At 39.2% G+C, this 21943-nt stretch overlaps 1 protein-coding gene across 1 annotated transcript in view; it reads right to left on the bottom strand.

The window, feature by feature from the left end:
* The window catches only part of PKNOX2 (PBX/knotted 1 homeobox 2), a 344867-nt gene that overhangs the window by 71274 nt on the left and 251650 nt on the right, over positions 1-21943 (bottom strand). The window contains exon 5 of the mRNA XM_074216405.1: positions 6837-6976. Coding sequence (XP_074072506.1) covers positions 6837-6976 — 140 coding nt within the window. The remainder of the gene's footprint in view (positions 1-6836; positions 6977-21943) is intronic.

A 21943-nucleotide genomic window follows, 5' to 3' on the forward strand; every position in this document is an offset into this window, starting at 1 on the left:
AAGGGTCAAAAACATCACTTGCACAAAAATATTCATAGCAGCCCTGTTTGTGGTGGCAAAGAATTGGAAACTGAGTGAATGTCTATCAATTGGGGAATGGCTGAATAAATTGTGATATGTGTATATTATGGAACACTATTGTTCTATTAGAAATCAGGAGGGATGGGAATTCAGAGAAACCTGGAAGGATTTGCATGAATTGATACTGTGTGAGATGAGCAGAGCCAGAAGAGCATTGTATACCCTACCAGCAAAATGGGAGTAATGATTAACTTTAATGGACTTGTTCATTTCATCAGTTCAACAATCAGGGACAATTTTAGGGTATCTGTGATGGAGAATACCTTCTGTATCCAAAGAAAGAATTGTGGAGTTTAAACAAAGACTAAAGACTATTACCTTTAATTTTTTTTTTTTTTAGGTTTTTGCAAGGCAGTGGGGTTAAGTGACTTGCCCAAGGCCATATGGCTAGGTAATTATTAAGTGTCTGAGGCTGGATTTGAACTCAGGTACTCCTGACTCCAGGGCCAGTGCTCTTTCTATACACTACCCAACTGCCCGCACTGTGCCACCTAGCTGCCCCATACCTTTAATTCTGTTTTAAAAAAACACATAACTTATTATATAATTTCATTTTTTCCCTTAAGGATATGATTTCTCTCTCAACACATTCAATTTTGATCACTCTATAGCATGGAAACAATGTAAGGACTATCAGACTGCCTTCTGTGGGGGGTGGGAGGAAGGAAGCAGGACTGGAGGAAAAATTTTAAAAATTCAAAAAACAATAAAACTGTTGGTCTTTTAAAAAAAATCTCCAGTGGTTCCTTACTGTCTAATAAGTAAAATATACTGTTCCCTACTGTCTAATAAGTAAAATATAAATTCCTTATCTTGGCATTCAAGGTTTTACCTAGTCTATATGACAGTGACCTTCCTTTTTAGCTTTAGTGATCTTGCAGATTCTGTGCTTGAGTCAAGGAGCACTAGAGGTTTGTTTTCTGATTTTCACCTTAAGGATACCATCCCCTTTGCCTAGAACAGATTTTGCCCATGTATGCATGCATGTGCGCGTGCACACACACACACACACATACATACATACACACACACACAAATCTTCTTTAGCCTTCTGCACTCATCTTTACTCTTTGTTCTTTTCTGAAGCCTAGCTCAAAAGTCAACTCTTTTCTGAGTCACTCACTTATGTTACATTTATTTCTACGTCTAGAGTAGATTTTAAGCTCCGTGAGGACAATCACTGTTTCTAGTGCCTTGCACAGTTTGTTGCACACTACACCAGATATTGAACTATATTATAAAGTGGCAAGCACCAATACTATCTGGTAATAGCTAAAAAACAAAGTGGTGGATCAATGGAGTAGATAAGGTACACAAGACAGTAATAAATGACTATAGTAATCTGGTGTTTGATAAACCTCAAAAACTCAGTTTACAGAACAAAAACTCAGTATTTGACAAAACTGTTGGGAAAACTGGAAAATAATATAGTAGAAATTAGGCATAGATCAGTATCAGACATCATATTCTAAGATGAAGTCAAAATGGATACATGATTTAGACATAGTGTGATACAATAAGCAAATTAAGAGAGCAAGTAATAGTTTATCAGATCTATGGAGAAGAGAAAGTTATATGACCAAAGAAAAGGTAGAGAGCATTACAAGATGCAAAATGGATAATTCTGACTGCATTAAATTTAAAAGGGTTTGTAGAAACAAATCTAATGCAATCAAAATAAGAAAAAAATGGGGCGGCTAGGTGGTGCAGTGGATAAAGCACTGGCCCTGGAGTCAGGAGTACCTGGGTTCAAATCTGGTCTTGGACACTTAATAATTACCTAGCTGTGTGGCCTCGGGCAAGCCACTTAACCCCCGGTTGCCTTGCAAAAAAAAAAAAACCTAAAAAAAAAAGAAAAAAACCCAGAAGGCTAAGGAAGCAAATTTTACAGTTTCCAATAAAGGCCTCATTTCTCAAATATAAAGTCATCTCAGTGAAATTTATAGGAATTCATGTCAATTACCAATTGATAAATGGTAAAAGGATGTGTGAACAGGGTAGTATTCAGATGAAGAAATCAAAGATAGTCATGAAAATAAAAAAAACTCCAAATCACTACTAACTAAAGGAATGCAAATTAAAACAATTTTCAGGTACTACCTCCCATCTCTCTCACATTGGCTAATATAACAGAAAAGGAAAATGTTAAATGTTGGAGGGGATGTGGGAAAACTGGGACACTAAAGCACTATTGGTAGAATTGACTGGACTATTTTGGAGAACAATTGGAAATATGCCCCAAAAGGGCTATCAAACTATGATATAATCTAACAATACCATTATTAAGTCTGTATCCTAAAAGAGATAAAAAAAAATAAAGTGAGGGAAAAGCCTCATTTGTAAAAAAATATTTATAGCAGCTCTTTTTGTGATATAAAGAATTGGAAATTGAGGAAATGCCCATCAATTGGGGTTTGGCTGAACAAGTTGTGAACTATGAATGTAATAGAATATTATTGTGCTATAAGAAATGACAAGTAGGAAGATTTCAGAAAAACCTGGAGAGATTTATAAAAACTGATACAAAGTGAAGTGAGTAGAACCAGGAGGATGTGGTACAGAGTAATAGCAATACAGTATGCTGATCAACTATGAATGACTTAGCTATTCTCAGCAAGACAAATAAAACTCATGATGAAAAATACTTTCTATATCAGAGAAAGAACTGATGGGAGTTTGAATGCAGATTAAAGCACACTATTTTCACATTTTTGTGGGTGTTTTATTTTCCTTTTTGTCTTTTTTCTCTTTTTACAACATGACCAATATGGAAATAAGTTTCACATGATTGTACATATATAACCTATATCAAATTGCTTACCATTTTAGGGAAGGAAGGAGAAAACGTGCAACTCAAAATTTAAAAAATAAAAAAAGGAATGTTAAAAATTGCCTTTACATGTAAAAAATAAAATGCTATTAAAAATAAATGTAAACTCCACAGCACAGTGCAAAACACCTAGTAAGCATTCAAAAAATAACTCATGTATAAATAACACTTAAATCTCTAGACAACACTTCATATATATAACCTTATTTGATCCTTAAAACAACCCAAAAGTAAAGGTTATTATTATTATTCCCACATAACAGATAAGGAAAGTGAAGCTCAGAAAACTCTTGATTCAGGATCACACAGGTAGTCTGAGGGAAATCAGTCTTCTGAACTCCTAACCTAAGACTTCTCTAGGTTTTTAATTTTTTTTTTGCCTGTTGATTAATCTCAGTTGAGTGATAGCATGTGAAAATCTATATATCTCATGCATGAATTAGTTTACCTTACTCTGAGACTGGGAACTATTAATCAGTTTTCTTCTATAAGATGCTATAATGAATAACTTCATCCAACTACAGAGACAGAAGAGATGAGCTAGGGATCTAGGGGTTCTGAAGGTTCAGCAAGGTCAGTATGACCTTTCCAATGGGACAAGCCTGAGGGCAGTCAAGCATCTAGCTGCTGGCCAAAAGTTAAAGAAGGAGGAAGAATGGTTGGGGAATTGTTCTAATATGATAAAAATTCCCCTTTCTAAATATATGTGTTTGTCTGAAAAACCCTAAATGGCTGTGTTGTGCTAAAGACAGGATGGGGAGAAAAAGGAAAGAAAAAATTGGAGAAAGGTTATAGTACCAATGGCAGGGGTCATTGGAAGAAGATGATACCTATTCCTTTGTGTAATGATAGGATGAAATTACCATCAGTGAAAAGCAGGGGAAGCCGTCTCACTGGGGTTTGTCCATATCTGGCACTGTGGGAAGTTATCTTGCCAATTCTGGCAGCTACTCTACCCTAGTGACCTGGCCCTGTGGGTCCTTTATCCAGTACCTTTCACAGAAGAAGCTAAATAGGTGCTAATGTCTATTATTCTCTCATTCTTTCTGCTGGCTCCCAGATGAGGTCTGGCTAGCATTCATTTATCAAAAATAGGATCCTATAGTGGATCATCCCCAGGGTTCTCAAAGCATTGTGTAAACTTTAATGATTAAATGGTCAAGCCTTAGGGGGAGAAGTTGGGGCTTAGGAGATAAATTCTCTGGAGAGTCATCCTCCCTCTTATTCCCCCCAACACCTGGTCATGCCCAGCTCCTTGCCACTCAGCTCCTCCCCAGGAAATCACAGTTTCCATGGGAACCTACACACTTCAAAGGGGAAATAAGGAGACTGGAAGAGAAAGAAGAGAGGAAGCCGGATTAACCTCACCTTCTTTGCTCCCCTCACCAAGCAGCCAGCAGTCTAATTTGTATGTGCCAGCTAGTGCTTGACAAGAACTGGGCACTGGATCAGTGTTCCCCATGATTACAATGGAAGGGGGGAATGGGCAGGCTGGGTTGTATATTTTCACCTGTTTGGGAAAAGCCCCGAGGTGTAGTGTTTCAGGAAGGGAAGTAAAGTCGTCTCCTCAGCTAAGTCCAAATCTGTAGCAACCTGCCCTGCTGGGTTCCCTCTCCTCAGGTCACCCCTCTACCTCACTTGGGGGCCTATAAATGCAATTAGCCTCGATGTGCATCCAATCATCAGATCTGCTCAGATTATATTGCAATCATTAATCTGAGCCGGGGAGCTCCTTGTGTTGCTTTGCTGATTAGCCTCGATGATGCTTTGGTATGATCCAATTAAAGAAGGCCCCTGTTTTCCCTCCTCACCCCACCCCCACCTCCAATCTGCACCTCCTCCAGTTGCTCTGTCAGAGGGGAAGCAATTCATTCTATCCTGATACCCAAATAAAACCTTCCTGCTACCACACATACACCCGTCTATACACACACACATCCACCCACTTTTGTCAGCACTCCTCCTGCCTTCCTCCCTCAAAGAGTAAGAAAGAGGGGGTTGGGGGAACGGGCAGAGGCAAACATGAAGCCTCCGCTGACTTGGCTTCATCTGGGGCTCTGGAAAATATATGGAGAGAGGCACAAAAGCCGGGGACCAGGCACTAATAGGAATTGAAAGGGTCTTGTTACATTTATTGACATGAAATGCTGACTCCCCAATGTGGTTTGAAGCAGTCACGCTTCCTGGAGGCAGGCAAATCTAATTAAAATTACCCTGAGCTCCTAGATCTTCCAGGAGGGCTGGACTGCACTCCCAGCTAAACCTTCCCATCAGTTGCATTCTATGGCTGCAGAAAGAGAAGTCAAGTTTTAATAGAAGCAGGGATGAGTTGAGATAGAGCCCTCTGGGTTAACTGTAGCAGGAAGCCAGAGGCAGGAAGGGCAAGGGCAGCAAAATGGAGTGTACAACTGTTACCAGAGAGTGCTTTCTGATTTTGCTTCCATGGAGTTAGAATAGAATCCAGAACCTAGTGATATCCCCAAAATGAAAACATTCTTTATTCACTAAAGGTTATATTCTAGAATGAAGTACTGAGGCAATGCTAAGAGATGAAAGTACCACCTTAAAAGTCTAAGGCTCCCCCAGAGTATATTCTAGAATCAGAGAATGTCAAGGTTGGAAGCCTGATTCAAATCCCCTCTATATTTCTAACAAGGAATCACTCAGCATCTTCCTAAAGACCCCCTGTAATGAGAAGGGGAACCTAATCCCTTCCAGAGACATTCCATTCCATTTTTGGAATAGATTCTAATTATGAGGACATTTTCTCTTTATAGTTGGATTGAAAAAGTGACTCTTTGCAATTTCTACCCATGTTTCCTAGTTCTGCTTTTTGGCTAAGTAAAACCCTGCAAATGATAGCAGATGCATTTGAAGATAGTTACTATATCTTTCCCTAAATCTTTTTTTTCTCCTTTACATCAAATATCCCTATTTCCCTTTAATTGTTTCTCATATAGCATGGTGACTAGTGGTTTCACCAACCCAATCCTCCTCCTGAAGATAAGACTTCAGATTGATATTGTCTTCTCTGGTCAGGAAGGGGGTGAGGAGTAGGGAATAGAAAGAGGATAAGAAGACAAGAAGGATGGTAGAAGAGCTTGCCTTCCACAGATTATATAACAGTGGGAGATAGCCAATCCTGAGAAATCTTTTCACCTACACATTCAAAGGTTATGTTATAAGTTATCAGTTTGCTTGAGCTGATTTAACACATGTCTTATGGTACTACTTTTGTTTTGGGAGAGGAAGGAACAATGATAGGAAGAAAGGAAACTGAGTAAAGAAGGAAGATTGGATGGAAGGAAGGCAGGAAATAAGAACATTATCAAGTTCTCATCTAGATGTCAAGCACTATCTATATGGTGTACAATTAGAGTTGATTAGGGCTGAATTTTTCAAAAAGCAATGGTGGACAGAGGGTTGAAAGAGAATTACTGTTAGAGGGATATTGCATAGATCTCCAACCTTCTTAATAAAAACCTCTAGGGCACTAGAACCAACCCTAGGTTGGGTTGTCTTAGGAAATATTGGTTTGAATCAGTTTTGGTACACTCTTCTTCCTCTCTGAAGGACTTCCCCAATTCTCTTCAATTCTTTTCAGAGATAAGAAATATGGAGAAGCAGTTATTCTCCATTTCCAAGTAGGAGGTACAGGTAGCAGGAAGAATTTTCCCCAAAGTTAATATCAAACACTGGAATGAGACCAAGTGAAGCTGTAGTTGCCCCATCTCTCAAAAACTAATCTAATGAATAGGATTTGAGACATTAAGACCACACTAACCCAGTAAAGACTGTGAATCTAAAGAAAGAAAATGTAGTCTTTGCCTCAGCTCCTGCAAAGGTCACGGTACCCTTCTCTGAGGAACAGGGAGCAAACCTCCTAATGATCTCTGTTTGCTTAGGGAACTGCAGTGTCTCTTACCTATATACAGCACGCTTGTCAGCCTCCAGCTGAGCCTGGGGATCGATGGGGGCACTGGGAACCGGGGTGCTGGCAGCAGCTGAAGGTGCTGAGATATGGACGGCCTGAGCCTTGGTGGGTGGCTGGGCGGTCGCCGTCATCTACAGAGAAAAGAATGGCAGGGGAAGAGGAAAAGAAGTTAAGATAGCTGGTAACTCCCTCAAATAAAGTCTAAAGGGAGGGTGGCCATCCTGATCTGCATAAAAGAGATGATGTATTTACACATGAAAGAGATTATGAACAAAATAGTAAATGAGGGTAATTGGTTTAATTTACAGTACAATAGGAAAAGCACTAGATTGGTTAAAAATCTTAACAAATCCAGTGTCCTTGGGCAAGTCACTTGAGCCTGAGTTGACATCTATAAAATGGGATGTAAAACTTATTCTTCCTACCTCATCAAGCTGATGGGAGCAAATATTAAAGTGCATGTAAATGAATTATTATTGTTATTATTACATGTTTACACTTACACACACGCATGCAGAAATCTATACATTTTCATCAAAGAAGGTCTATCTTTGAATAGACAAATGGGTCCTATCCAGGAGTGGAGAATTATTTACACAATCACAATTGAATGAAGTAGCAATACAATTTGAAAAAAAGTGATTTGGAATTTGCATTGTTACCCTATAAGAAAGTAAAAGTAGATAGAATAAAGCAATGAACCAGTTTGAAAGGCAGAATGAGGGTTAGCCAGACTTGAATTCAGGAGTGCCTGGCTCTGACACTTACTAGATCTGTGACCCTGAAGAACAAATCACTGAACCTCCCTGAGCTGATTCTCTCTTCTGTAAAATATTGAGAGCATTGTTTTCATTCCAGGTTGTTATGAGGCAGATATGAGCTAATCTATGCCATGAGCTTTTGCAAATTTTAGAGTTTTCTATATATATCCAATTTTGTTCTGTTTTTAAAAGGGCACTAGTGAGCCATTCAGGTCTTAAGATCTTAGCCCCTAGTCACTTGGAAAAGGGAATCGGAAGTAGTTCCCATTTCAGTAAGAGTTGATCTATTTGCTTTAAGTCAGAGGTAAAAGTTCCAATTGTTTTAATTGCCCTAAATGAATTCTTTTGCAAGAAGAATTCATATTGTCATTAAGCATAATTTTTGAATATTATCACATAACCAGTACATATTAATAATATTTCATATTTTTATGTTACTTTCTGTAGAAACAATCTCTCTGAATATGCATGTGAGGGCAACTCCAAGAATTATAGCTCTTGCAGAGGCAGCTACATGGCAAAGGGAATGGAAAGCTGTAGTCAGAAGGATCCAGGTTCAAAGTATGCTGAGATGTGGAACAACTGTGACAACAAATAAGTTACTTTATGTCAGTGCATCTCAGTTTTTCATTTGTAAAACCTTGAAGATCCCTTCTAGCTCTAAACCTGTGATCTGGTGGATTCAACCTCAGTTTCCTCATCTGTAACATAGGGATAACAGAAAAGTCAGATGATCCTTGGGAGGATCAGATTAAATGAGATAATTTATGTAAAGTACTTCACCAATCTTAAAGCAGCATATAAATGTTAACTACTAAAAATATCATTGAGCTTATTAGGAAAATATACTTCAAGAAATCATGTGATCCAGAATGGGAGTTGAAGTATATTCAGATGAGCCCAAATCCACTATTCCCAATGTAGAGAGGATGGAAGGGGAATGAAGATATAAAAGGAATTTGTCCACTATGCCATGCTCTATCCCAACCAATATAATACATAGAGATAAAAGAAAAAAACATAGCTTTGGCTGACTGGCTTTTACTAGAGACAATGAGATTAGGCAATCTGCATAGTCCTTAACTGTGTACTGGGCAACACCACCAAGTCATAAAAAAGCACCTTTCTCTACCTTTTACATTTTGCAATCAAAAGTAGAAAGGTCAGCACAAACCCTACTAGGCAGGGGCAGACTCAGCTGGAGAATTCCCCCAAAGCTAGTTCATCCCAAGCAAGAAATTCTGCTATAAAGACAAACTCAAGTTCCTCCCAGTTTCTACTGCTGGGAAAAACATGGTCCCCAAGCAAGAAAAACTCATGGGGTAACAAACTGGAATTGATGAGAGAATCCAAGAAGGCTGACTGGAGGGGCCAGCCCTTTTCCTCTTTTATTATTATTATTATTATTATTATTATTACTCCTGTATTAGCTTTACTCCCTAGTCACTCCTCATAGCTACAAAGGTGTGATAACTGCACACGAGGAGAGGCAAGCCCAAGGTTCAGTGGATAAGACTGAACATACAATAGGAAAAAAACAAAACAAAAACTTAAAGGGAACACAGCCAGTCTTTACACAGCAGGGGAATAAAGCCAATTACCTCAGTTTTTATTAACCACTGGCCTAGACTCATTTGTCCTACCTGACACAATAGTGATGTGTCCCAGGAGAGTGGGGCATAACCTACCTTAAAAAAATCCAAAACGTACAAATTCAGGTTCACAAGATTTAAATGGGGAGAAAGGGGCAGCACTGGAGGAGGGTCTGAGAAAAAAAGGAATGAACTGATTTCTTTAAACAAGAAACTCTGCTTTATTGACATGAGCACCACCTAAAAATGTGATTTTTAAAAGAACTGAATTATGCACAAGTTCAGAATTTCAGCAATGGATTTCTTCCAGAAAGTAAAGGATTCTGGTTTCTACAGAATTCCTTAACATGAAATGCAAATTGGACAGGTACCATCTTTGAGTCATTTAGGCATGATTTGATTTTAGCCCCTTTTCTGAAGGTCAAGGAAGTGATCACTGGATCAAGAATCCAGTTCCTTTTTCATCTCATACTTCCCCACAGGATCTGGAGGGCCAGATCAGGGATTAAAAAGGAAAACTTGGAATAAAATGTAAATCAGACCAGGTTACTTTCCAGCATCCCAATAGGCACCAGCTGAAAGGTAGTTATTAGGGCTCAGGGAGGGAGGGAGGAAGGCTGAGAAAGGAGTTAGGCTGGGTGATGACTCAAATTTATAAAACTCCTGGGGGCCAATTCGGCAAACTCTGCATTTCCTTGGGGTTTGGGGAGTGAGTGTTTATCTCTAAATAGATTTCCTTTTATAGCCAGAAACCTCCATTTCCCAACAGCTGGAGCTCAAAGGCAGAGAGAATGACCTGCAGCTGTCAGCAGGGCCTGGGGGTGAAAGGAGAAAGAGGGAGTGGGTGGAAAGGGAGGTGGGGGGGTTGGAATCAAGGACTGGGAGAATGGGAGTGATAGGCAAGAGGCTCAAAAAGTCACAGTGGGGGTAGGGCAGGAGTCAGAGATTCCAAATTCGTTTTAGTCCTTAACCTGTTCTGCCTCTTTCTCTTCTCCTAAGTGGAGGGAGGGCTCCCAGCTTATTTTTTACATTGCATTAGGGATGCTCTGACCTGCATAGAGCCCTGGCTTCTAAGATTCAATTGTCTTCAAGCAACTATCCAAATGATTGAGTCCTGAAGTTCTCCATTTCCTTTTAAAAATCTTTCTTGGAGATATGGGCCAATATTACCTTGAGAGGGGGAAGGGGAAATAGGAGAAGGAAGGAACCTTAAAAGTTGTCCTTTTTCTGAATGGGATGACCTCCAGAAAACAGTCTGAACCACCAGTGGTTGCTGTTCTGTCTATCCCTCTCCCCATGTTGTTTTTACCCTACTTGTCCCCTTCCATTTTCAGCATCTAGGAATACTGAGGCTACCACTTAGGATCTTAAGCATTAAAGGCCTCATTTTTCCAAAAAGGAAGCCAAAAAGTAGGGTAAATACTTTATGTGATTTGTCCAAGGTATCAGAGGTCGTAAATGTCAGAGGTAGAATTTAGACCCAGATCCCCTTTTTAGCCAGGGCTATTCCTCTTTTAGAAATTCTTTCTTCTAGGCCTTATGCCACTATTGCAAGTAGTCCTCAAAGACAGCGATTTTATGGCATGATTTAAAGGGTGCAAGAAAGATTTGCCTTACTGGTCCTGCAAATCCTACTTCACTAGCTCCATTCTCAATCTCTCCAGTGATTGTTTTTGTGGTATTATTATCTTCTATTTTCTGTTAAGGGATATGAATGGAAAAAATATAGTAAATAATATATTTAAAAGTACATAAATAAGTATATTAAATAGATCTCCCTGGATTGACGGAGCTGAAAGTTGAAGATAAAATTCATGATTTTTTGCCTAGGACACAGGCCTCCTGGACTCTCCTAGACATTCTTTTGCTTCCCATTGTGCAGTGCTGGTTGGAGATAACAACCAAGTGGTTGGTTCTGAATGCCTTTTCCTCAATTCAAGTCATTTACACAACAAGGTTGAATTACTGAGGGGTCAAAGTGTGACTAGATTCATGGATTATGGAAGCAAGGTCCCCACTTAAGCCAAAGTTCTGTTTTTTTAAAAAAACGAAGTCAAATTCATCCTCCAAGAAAAAGAATCCCCAGATACCATAGGAAAGACTCAAAAATCTGAAGAAAAACTGCTCCAAGTACATCCCAAAGAGGCACAAATGACTTTAGAAAAAGCCTTTCCTTGAAAGAGGTCCCTCATTCAGGAAGATACTGGTCAATGATTAATGAAAGGAGAGAAGATGGCTTTCTTTGCCTTTTTATCATGATGCTGGGGTGGAGCCCAGAGACTTTTCAACTACCTTCTTTAGTCAGCTTCCGTTTTTCAGGCAACTTCCAATTATTTGGGAGAGGATGGAGTAGATAAAGATAGCAAGTAATAATAATAGGTCAAAATTCTATCACTCTTTAGAGTTTACAGTTGTGCACCTCAAAACAATTCTGTAAGGTAGGAAGGGAGTACTCCCATTTTGCTAATGGAGGGAGGTGACATGGTGTGGCTTGCTCAGAAAAGATCCCATGGCTAGGGAATTGAACTCATTTGAACTCCATGTCTAATATTCATTCTAGGGCAGTATATTATGCTACTTCTCAAGAGCTGCCTTTTGATGATACCAAAGCCACTTTTCTTTGATTTTAGGATTATATCACACACTTATTCCTTATTTGCCATCTCCATTCTTTTTTATTTGGGTCAATGTTGCCATGACTTCAAGAAAAGCACCTGTGTTGCCTCCTACTAGTAAGAAGAACCTGGGTTCCTGGAGCTCTCCCTCTGGCAGTTCTAACATGATGGATGCAACAGATCTCTTAGCATACTGTGCTTATTTTGAAGTGGTTCACCCATAGAAGTATGACGGCTACATAATAGGAACTTTTTTTTTTTTTTACCAGAACACTGAATGAAGATGACCTCTACTAAGATGTGGAGGAGTTACCAACCGTGTGTGTGTATAGGGAACATCTGACTAACCAAGAGGTAGAAATGCAAGCAGCTTGGAGTTCTGAGCCTCTCTGGTCATTTTCTTCCCCATGATGTTTGGACATTCTTTTACTTGTGGGAACAGTTTGACTTCTTGGAGATACAGCTAAACAAACTTTCTGATTTGAGGAGTTACCTCACTCCCTTCCCGTTTTGTGAGTGGGGATGGGGTAGGGGAGGTGAGGAGTAGGCAAAGGTGCAGGTATATTGTGCAGAGGGGAATTTGCAGATGTAACTCACATTTACAATACGTTTTATCAGTACAAAACACAATAAATATGTTATCTCAGTGGAAATCATTAAGCTAGATGAGTAATACAAATGTATTATCATCATTTACAGATGAGAAAACTAAATACAGTCACTTTACTTTACTTTTTTCAGATTCAGTTCATGTCCACCTCTTTGTGATCCCCTTTGGGGTTTTCTTGGCAAAGATATTGGAGTGGTTTGTCATTTCCTACTTCATTTTACAGGTAAGAAAGCTTAAGGCAAACAGGTCTTGCTTAGGGTTACAAAGCCAGTAAGTATCTAAGGCTGGATTTGAACTCAGGAAATGAGTCTTCTCCAAGTTCAGCATTCTTCACTACAGTAACACCTAGCTGACCCAAGTCCCAGAAGTTAGTTGCCTTGCCTGGTCCTCTGACTCCAAAATCAAAATCTTGCCTAAAGTACCAACTCTTTGGCTGTATGGTCTTAGTCAAGTTACTTAACTCCTTTTGGCTTCCTCACCTGTGGAAATGTTTATTTCAAAGGGGGTGCTGTGAGGATCAAAATGTTTTGAAAAGTAAAAAGTGCTATATGAAGGTCTTGAAATGTTATACATCTGCCCAAATACAGAGTCCTATTAGAAATAGACAAGGAACAAAAATACTACCATAAAGGAAACTAAAAGGTAAGGCAGAAATCTATTCCATTTCATTTTGGCCATTTGCCTATTTTCCTGAAGGTTCCAGCTTGTGAATCTCTAATAATTTATAGCATGACCTAATGATAATATATAATATATAAAATATATAATAATATATAATATATAATACAATACAGGTCCTTGTGGTATAGTGGAAAGAGCACTAGGCTAGTCCTTAGGTCTGAGTTAAAGTTCTGAGTCCATTTATACACAGGACTGGTTGCTAAAGGGGACCTTTGGAAAGCTCCCACAAGATACCCCATCTCCTGATTTTATGAATGTTCACTGTTCCCATGCCTGGAATGTCTTCACTCCTCATCTCCAACTCATAGCTAAAATCTGTCCTTCTGCAAGATGTCTTTCACAATCCCCATTGATGATAGTATCTTGTGATTATATCTAATTTATTCTGTATGTCTTATTTGTATATAGTTATTTACATGTTGTTTTTTCCATTAGACCATGAGTTATTTGAGAGGATACACAGATTCACAACCTATTTGTCAACCCCAACATAGATCATTGTTACAACCTATGTTCAATCGGTGACCCAGTCCTATGATGTTCGTCTTCTTAATGAACACATTCTTCTCTTTTCTAACAACTGGTCCAGGTTCTCTGAACTTACATCTGACTATTGCAAAAGTTTGCTGGTTGGCCTCCCTGCCTTGTCTCTCCCTATTCCAGTCCATCTTCCACTCAGCTGTCAAATTCATTTTTCTAAAGAGCAGATCTGAACATATCATTCCCTTTATTCAGCTAACTCCAGTGGCTCCCTATTACCTCTGATTGGCTTTCAAAGCCTGTCATAATTTGGCTCCTATTAGCTTTTTTATCTTCTCACACCTTAATCTTCTCTGTGATCTAATAACAAAGTCATTCTTGCTGCTCCTGGAAGAAAACACTTCATCTCTTAATTCTGAATGGTTTCATTAGTTGTTGTCCAGACCTAGATATTCTCCCTCCTAATCTCTGCCTAAGTCTCAGCTAAATATGTATCTTGTTTACAAATGGCTGTTTTCCATGTTGAAGACCCTATTAGTCCTCCTTGAAAACTGGGACCCTTAGTTTTTGGTATTACTAGGAAGAGCTTAATAAATTCTTGTTGACCTGACTTGTCATGGATTCCTCTGGTAATCTGGCAAAACCTATGGACCCTTTTAAAGAATATTTTTAAATACATAAAATACATAGGATTATCAAGGAAACCAAATTAGATTGAACTCTAGTTTAAAAAACTATTTTCAAAGACAAGTTCATGGACTCCAGTTAAGAATACTGAATTTAGGCCCCCTCTCCCCACCTTTTTTTTGGGGGGGGGCAGAGCTGGAAATTAAAACTCAGAAATGGAACTATGACTATGCCTTCTGGTTCCAAATTCCAAGTTCCTTTCACTTGGAAACTTTCTACCTATATGTCTTCTGCCTAATGAGTTGTCTAAAGAGAGTGAGGTTAAGCAGGTTCTATGCTCAGGACTTACCCACTGGTGAGCCCCTATTCCCTAGTCCTTATGGTAGCCATGACAAATAGCATGGTGACTGCAAGGCAGGGAGGAGAGGACAGATAGACTTCTTTGACTAAATTGTACATCTGCAAAATTGCTCACAGAAAAACCTTGTGGGCAGAAGGAGCTGCTCTGGGTCTCTAGGGCTTTAAAACATCATTGCTGGCCAGTTCAGGTAATTAGTTGTAAGCCCTGTACAATAGGGGTTACTATAGTAAGTCAGGGTAGATGTTAGTTTTCCTGTCGACTCCTAATGGGATCACATACCAAGGGTGAAACCTAAAGTCCTGATTTTCTGCACATCTGATGAATATAACTTTGGAGGCCTAGCTTTGTGTCAGAAGTAGTGAACACTGGGGGTCAGGCTGGGTGACCAGGGTTTCCTGGCAGCCAGAGGAAATTTCAAGGACCTGGGGAAATGCTGAGGCCTTTAAGCAGATTTTCATGGGACAGCTGGCAGTCAGCAGGATGTCCTTTCTCAGGGATACAGGCCAGGTGGTTCTAATGTGGGGCCCCTGACTACACTGTAGGAAACTGAAGACTGAGCAAAGGGGAGAAGGCTACTGATGGATTTGTATTCCAAGAGTAACCAGGAGAGTGAGAGGACTTGAGGTCATAAATACAAGGAATAATCCAAGGAATTGGGGTTATTATATTAAAGAAGAGGAAGACAAAGTGAAATATGCTAAGGGTCTTGCTGTTTTTAAGAAGTATCACATGGAAAAAGGATTAAATTTGTTCTGCCTTGCCTGGGGCAGCAGAACCAGAAAAGATGGATACAGGTTGCAGTGAAGCAGATTTAGGCAGAACATAAAGAAAAGCTTTCTAAAAATCAGAGCAGCTGTCCAAAAGTGGAATGGCTTGCTTTGAGAAGTACTGGGGTCCCCATCACTAGATGTCTCCAGGCAAAGGTTGTATGGCCAATTTTTAAAATTCAATTTTATTTTATTTTCAGATCTAAATTCTTCCTTTTCCTCCTCCTCTCCCTCACCTATTGATAAGGCAAGAAAAACAAAACCCATACAAATAAATATAGCAAATCAAATAAATATCAGATCCAAAAGAAAAAAGAAAAAGAAAAGGAAAGAAAAAGAACATTTGCTTCAATTTGCATCTTGAATCAATTCTTGAGCATGTTTCATCATGAGTACTTTATTTTATTTTATTTTTAGGTTTTTGCAAGGCAAATGGGGTTAAGTGGCTTGCCCAAGGCCACACAGCTAGGTAATTATTAAGTGTCTGAGAGCGGATTTGAACCCAGGTACTCCTGACTCCAGGGCTGGTGTTTTATCCACTACGCCACCTAGCCAACCCCATCATGAGTACTTTAATTTTGTGGTTGGTCATTGTATTAATTAGAGTTCTTAAATCTTTCAAAGTTGTTTATCTTTACAATATTATCAATATAAATTGTTGTTTTGGTTCTGCTCATTTTATTTCAAAACAATTCCTATGAATTCCTAGATTTTTCTGAAGCCTTTCCCTTTATCAAGAATATTTGATCACCTTCCTATTCCATAACGTGTTCCACTGATGGGTCTTCCTCTATTTATACTTCTTTGACACCTCAAAAAGGTGCTGCTTTAAGTATTTTTTGTACTTGTGGGCTATTTTCCTCTTTTTTTGACCTCTATGAGTGGGGGTACAGATGGTTTAAAGAGTATGCACAATTTAATAACTTGTTGATCATAGTTCCAAATTGATTTCCAGAATGGTCACTCCAGTTCAAAGTTCCACTATTGTAATAAAATTCTTGTTTGCTTTGGTCAGTTTTGTTGATGGCCACTTGTTGGTGAAGCTATAGAGGGATTCCTGAGGAGATGGATTGGTTCCATCCAACCTTGAGACTCTGGAATTTACTGCCAAGCATTCGAGTTCCTCTAAACTTGACCCCTTCTCCAACTCAGTCTCCTTGACAAGAGGAAAGAGTAAATCATGGCATCATACTTAGAACAAGAAGGGGCCTCAGAGGTCATGAAGTCCAAATCCCTTATAGCACAGGTGAAGAAGCTTGAGGCCAGGAAATGTTAAATCACTGCCCAATGTCACATAGGAAGTAGTGGGAATAGGATTTGAACTCAGGACCTCCAACTTCAAATCTAGTTCTTTCCATTTCACCACATGTAGTAACAATTGAGTAGCTATTTTGATGGATTGTTGAGCATGGGATTTTACAAATTCCAAATATGTTATTGTCTCATTAGCCTATGATCTGAATGAATGAAATGAACAGGAAGAATGGAAAAGCAGTATATGAAGGATGGATATATATTTCTGCTTGAAAAATTATTTTTAAATTATTTTTAATTTTTTAGACTTTTTGCAAGGCAATGGGGTTAAGTGACTTGCCCAAGATCACACAGCTAGGTAATTATTAAATGTCTGAGGCTGGATTTGAACTCAGGTACTCCTGACTCCAGGGCCGGTGCTCTATCACTGTGCCATTACCCACCCTGAAAAAGTATTACTTTTAAATATTTAAATGCTTAATTTGTAAAATCTTCATGGGCTTTGATCTTCTTTCCCAATAAAATATAAAACAACTACCACTTATTTTCTTTACTTTTAAAAGCTTTTCAATTTATTATCTCATTTGATTCACCCAAAAGGTCTGTGAGATAATATATTCCCTATTTTAAAAATAAAGAAACTGAAGCACAGACATGTGAGAGTAATTGCATTTAATTCTGCCTAGAACCTAGAACAAAGTCCCTTAACTGCCATCATACTCTGCTCCTTTTTTTCCTCCATCTCATTTCTGCTTCCAGATCCTTGAGTTCTAAGAACAGTAGAATCCGCCTACAACAAACGCTTAAATCCTCTAACATGACTGTCTAAACTTTCAGCTCTTCTGGGCTGCATTGCCCAACAAAAACTTGTCAAAGGCCACATAAAGAATTTAATATTTATTTATGACTACAATGCAACCCATATTACCAATGAGTATAATAATAAAATGTAATAATACTGCATGAATGGGCTTTGAAAGCTGCAGGCGGCCTGTGGGTCGTGGGTTGGAAGCACCTGCTAGTACTTTGCCCTTATTCCCACCTTACCCCTGAAAACCAAAGGGAAAGGAGAACCAAACATAGGAAATTTCTTATGAGGCTCACTGCATGATTTTTATTAGTTCCACCTAGATTTCTTTTTAAGCCTTGTACATTTGGACTCATGCTTATTTCCATGGATTGTTAAAGGATAGACAATATGACTGCGGGGTGTGGGGTCTAGGTGAAGAAGAGAATTATCTAAGGAAAACTAGAGCCAGGCCATTCAACAATTGACTTTTCTCATATTTAAAAGTAGATTTGCTGACTGTCTACCAAATAAGGGACATAAAGAGCTCATGAATTAAGCCTATGATTGTGGCTCAGCTCTGAAACTTATTCTGCCAACATGGCCACAGGGTGGTCAGGCAGCTGAGTGAGCCTAGTCAAGGACCTTGTTCTGTTTAAAAAAAAACCAAGCAAACAAAAAACCAAACAGAGGGCTACAGATAAGATAGAGAGATAAGGCCATGCACAAAGAGAAGAAAGAGCTGGCGGGGAAAAAAAGGAAAGAAAAGAAGAGAAAAGTCAGTGTTGATATGTCAAAGAGAAAGAAGGTAAGTCCCTAAACAGGGTCCCTGGGGTGTTGCCCTTGGGGCCACAGGGAGCTGTCAATCACAGCCACAGAAAAGCCTCAGGGGAACTTTGAAAGTGACTGAATTCACCGTATTGCTGCAATCTGAGTGTTTCACCAACAGCCCGGAAGGCAGGGGGCTCTGCAGCCCTTGAAGAGATGAGAGGAATGTAAAGCAAGTGTGAAAACATCTGAACCCAGGGATGCCCGTCACAGCTGCATGGCCTGGATGGAGGCCATTCACAGCCAGGGGCCCCAGCTGCCCCCTCCTACTTCGGAGTTAATGAAACCAGCATGGGGATTCTAATGACTGATCAAAGCCTAGTCCAGCTTCCCGATGCTGTCTATCCAGGCTGGCCTGAGTAGGGTGGGGTGAAGGGAAATGAGGAGAGAGAGAGAGAGAGACAGAGAGAGAGACAGAGAGAGAGAGAGAGAGAGAGAGAGAGAGAGAGAGAGAGAGAGATGCTTAGGCCTCTCTCAATGGTGTGGGTCATGTCCCATAAAGCTCCTCTACCAGCAACTCAGGTATATTCCTTGCAGAGTAGAACAAACTTCCCTAAGTAGAAGGAAGAAGCCATTAAGATATCAGGTCTCTGAGCAGAGCCTTAGAGCCTTCAAGAACCTCCAACGTTTTCTTCAACTTGGAAAGCTATAGAAAGTATTTTCCTTCCACCCAGACTACCCATCAAATCTCAGATTTCCTTCTGGAGAGATTTCCTAGGAGCTGTAGTTATCATTTCTTAGAGTTCTCTCCAGGTTTCACGGGGGAATGGGGAAATAGGGAAAACTTCAGTCCATAAAAATTAGGGATATGGAAATCCTTAGCAGGCAAATCCCAACTGTGGAGCTATGATTTACAGGCTATTATGTCTGAAACTACCTGTTATATTCAAAAAGGCATTATGGGGGGCACTGGTCTGAGAATCATAAGATTTGGATTCTCTCTAGTCCTAGTTTTTGCATTAACTACCTGTGTTGTCTTAGACAAGTTATATTTTCATTCTATGAATGTCTTTTGCCTCATATGTCTAAAAGGAATTAAAGATTTCTAAAGTATTTTCCATAGTTGGCATTCTATGATTCCTTATACAAAACACTTGTATTAGTTCCCAATTACAGTCTCTGCCATTCTTAATAGCCTAATAATAATCAAATAGACAGAAACATTGAAAATGTACAGATAACTGAAACCCAAATACTGCATAAAGACATCTTTGGCAACTGGATTGAAGCTAATTCCATGGGTACTAGAGGGAAGAAGACTACAAAGGAAGGAGTTGTGATCATCCAAGTGGCAAACAGGTTGAAGGAGTGAAGACCAGATAAAATATTTAATTTGGCAGCTATAGGTGGTACAGAAGAAAGAATATTAAATTTGAAGTCAGGAAGACCTGAGTTTAAATCTGAATATGACTCAGAGAAAGACACAAATTCTCAATCTTATCATTTGTGAAAGGGGAGTAATAATATCACCTATTTCACCAGGACTGTTTTGAGAATGAAATGAGATAATGTCAAACTCTTTGCTATCTTTAAAGTGTTACATAATGCCAAATTAATATTGTTATTAATATTATAGCCATCTTGTATAAAAATTGAGAAGAGAATTTGTGAAGTAGTTTGTGTGCATAGGGGGTAATGGTAATTCTGTGGTAGAAAGGCTGAGGCTACAAAAATTACCTCCTCTATTCCATCTAAAGTGGGATGGATTCCTGGAGGAGGAAGGCCTTCAGAAGGTGCTTGAGTAATACAAAAGAGAAAGCTTACAGGTGGCAATCATGGTGCCTCATGAGCTACCACAGGTATATTATTTCAGAGGAGCAATGAACTTCAGTCCATTGAGTCCAGTCTCCTCAGAAAGATTACCCAAGGGTCACGCAAGAGTAATGTTAAATGGAAGAGCTAGGATTCAAACCCAAGATCTCTCAAGATCCAAGAATCCTTCTACGATGCTTCTATGGAACAGCTTGGGAAACAAAAGACTTATGCAATGTTAGAGCCAGGATCACCATCCAACCCTCTGTTCAGTTCTCTGCTATACTATAAAATAAATTTTAGAAGTAAAATTGGGATAAACTGAATGGAGATACAAAGCAGGTTTTCTTGAAAGTCATTCAGTTAACAAGCTTTTATAAAATATCCACCTCTGGAGGAAAGAAAGGACCTAGGCTGTGATATGTTTTTCAACAAGCAAGAAAATGGTCAGTGGAGTAATTGAAGCTATGTAATAAAGAGAAAGTCAAAATCAGAGCTCTCTTGATGAAGTCTAAGAAAATACTGTAGTGTGAAATGAGTCTATTAGGACCTTAAGAAGGGGGCATAATATGGTCAAAGCAACAAGAAGAAAAGACATCTTTGGCAACTGGATTGAAGATAATTCCATGGGTACTAGAGGGAAGAAGCCTAGAGAGGAAGGAGTTGTGATCATCCAAGTGGCAAACAGTCAGGTTGAAGGAGTGAAGAATACATGATTTAGAGAATGAACACAGTAGACTGGATGGATAGATGGATCACACATGTGATACTTGTTGGGGATATCTTTACATCTAGACAATAGACTATTAGTTACTTCTGAGAGTTTCTAAATTCTGTTTGCATTTTTTTTAGGCAGGAATGGGTAAAAAGATTGAAGTTAAACAGAATACTAATCACACTGTTGGCAGCTGCAATTGTGCAATTGTAGCTAAACTGTGTCAAACTTACTAAGGGCACCTCCAGCAAAAGAAGTGGTTGCCTGTACTAAAGGATCAGAGGGTCTTGTTGTTGTCCTTTCTTTTTCCATATTTACTTTCTATTATATAGTAAACCCAGTGGCCCAGTCCATGCAACTAAGAATAGGTTCCTCAGGACATGAGGGCAACAAGCCAGAAGTTTCTGAAATCACAGGAGAAAGACACTTTGCCATCTCTTCAGTTGGCCCTGTCCCAAATAGAATGGGATGCTGTCATTAATGGTTTTCTGCGAAAAAGAAGGGAAGGGGAAAAAAAAAACACCTTCATTTAATAACTTTATTCCCTAAACTTCAAGGATGAAATTGCTAAGAAAGAACATCCCTTGAAAAAAAATTCTAATTTACTAGGAAGATGGTCCGGGGTTTGGGAATATTTTAATTCGGATTCCTAATTTTCAAAAGTGAGATCCTCCTGTGCATATGAATAGATTATGCTAGCCCTTAGCACAAGGAGAACATTATTAAAATGGTTGCTCTTGTCTCAGAGGGGTGGCTCTCTGTTTGGTTTCCTCTTTATTTTCAGAAGCTTCTGTTATCTCCATTGGCCATTCCCTTATGTTAGAACCTAGAACTCTGAGAAAATAATCCCAATGGACCTATAGGTCTAAGGACATTATAATACCAAGTCACACAGGACTATGGAGGAGAGAGGCCAGGGAATGAAAGAAAATGGAGAGTCTCTCTCTATCTCTGTGCTTAGAAAGAGCTTCCTTGAGGGTCTAGACTGTGATTACTTTCCTTTTGCTTATGGTTTCCAGATATTCTAACACCTAAAAGTTTCCAGTTTTTTTATTTTTTTAATCGACAAATGAGTATCACAAAGAAGCAAGTATAAAAAGGTAGCCAGATAGGAAGGGTAGCAGGAGGATGAAAAGAAAGAAAAAAAAGAAATGAAATGGGAAAAAAGAATGGGGAGAGAGAGAGAGAGAGAGAGAGAGAGAGAGAGAGAGAGAGAGAGTTCTCTGAGATCAGAGAATATATTGAAGGGCCAGACATAGGAAAAAAGT

The sequence above is a fragment of the Macrotis lagotis genome, chromosome 1, assembly GCF_037893015.1.
Source record: "Macrotis lagotis isolate mMagLag1 chromosome 1, bilby.v1.9.chrom.fasta, whole genome shotgun sequence".
NCBI lineage: Eukaryota > Metazoa > Chordata > Mammalia > Peramelemorphia > Peramelidae > Macrotis > Macrotis lagotis.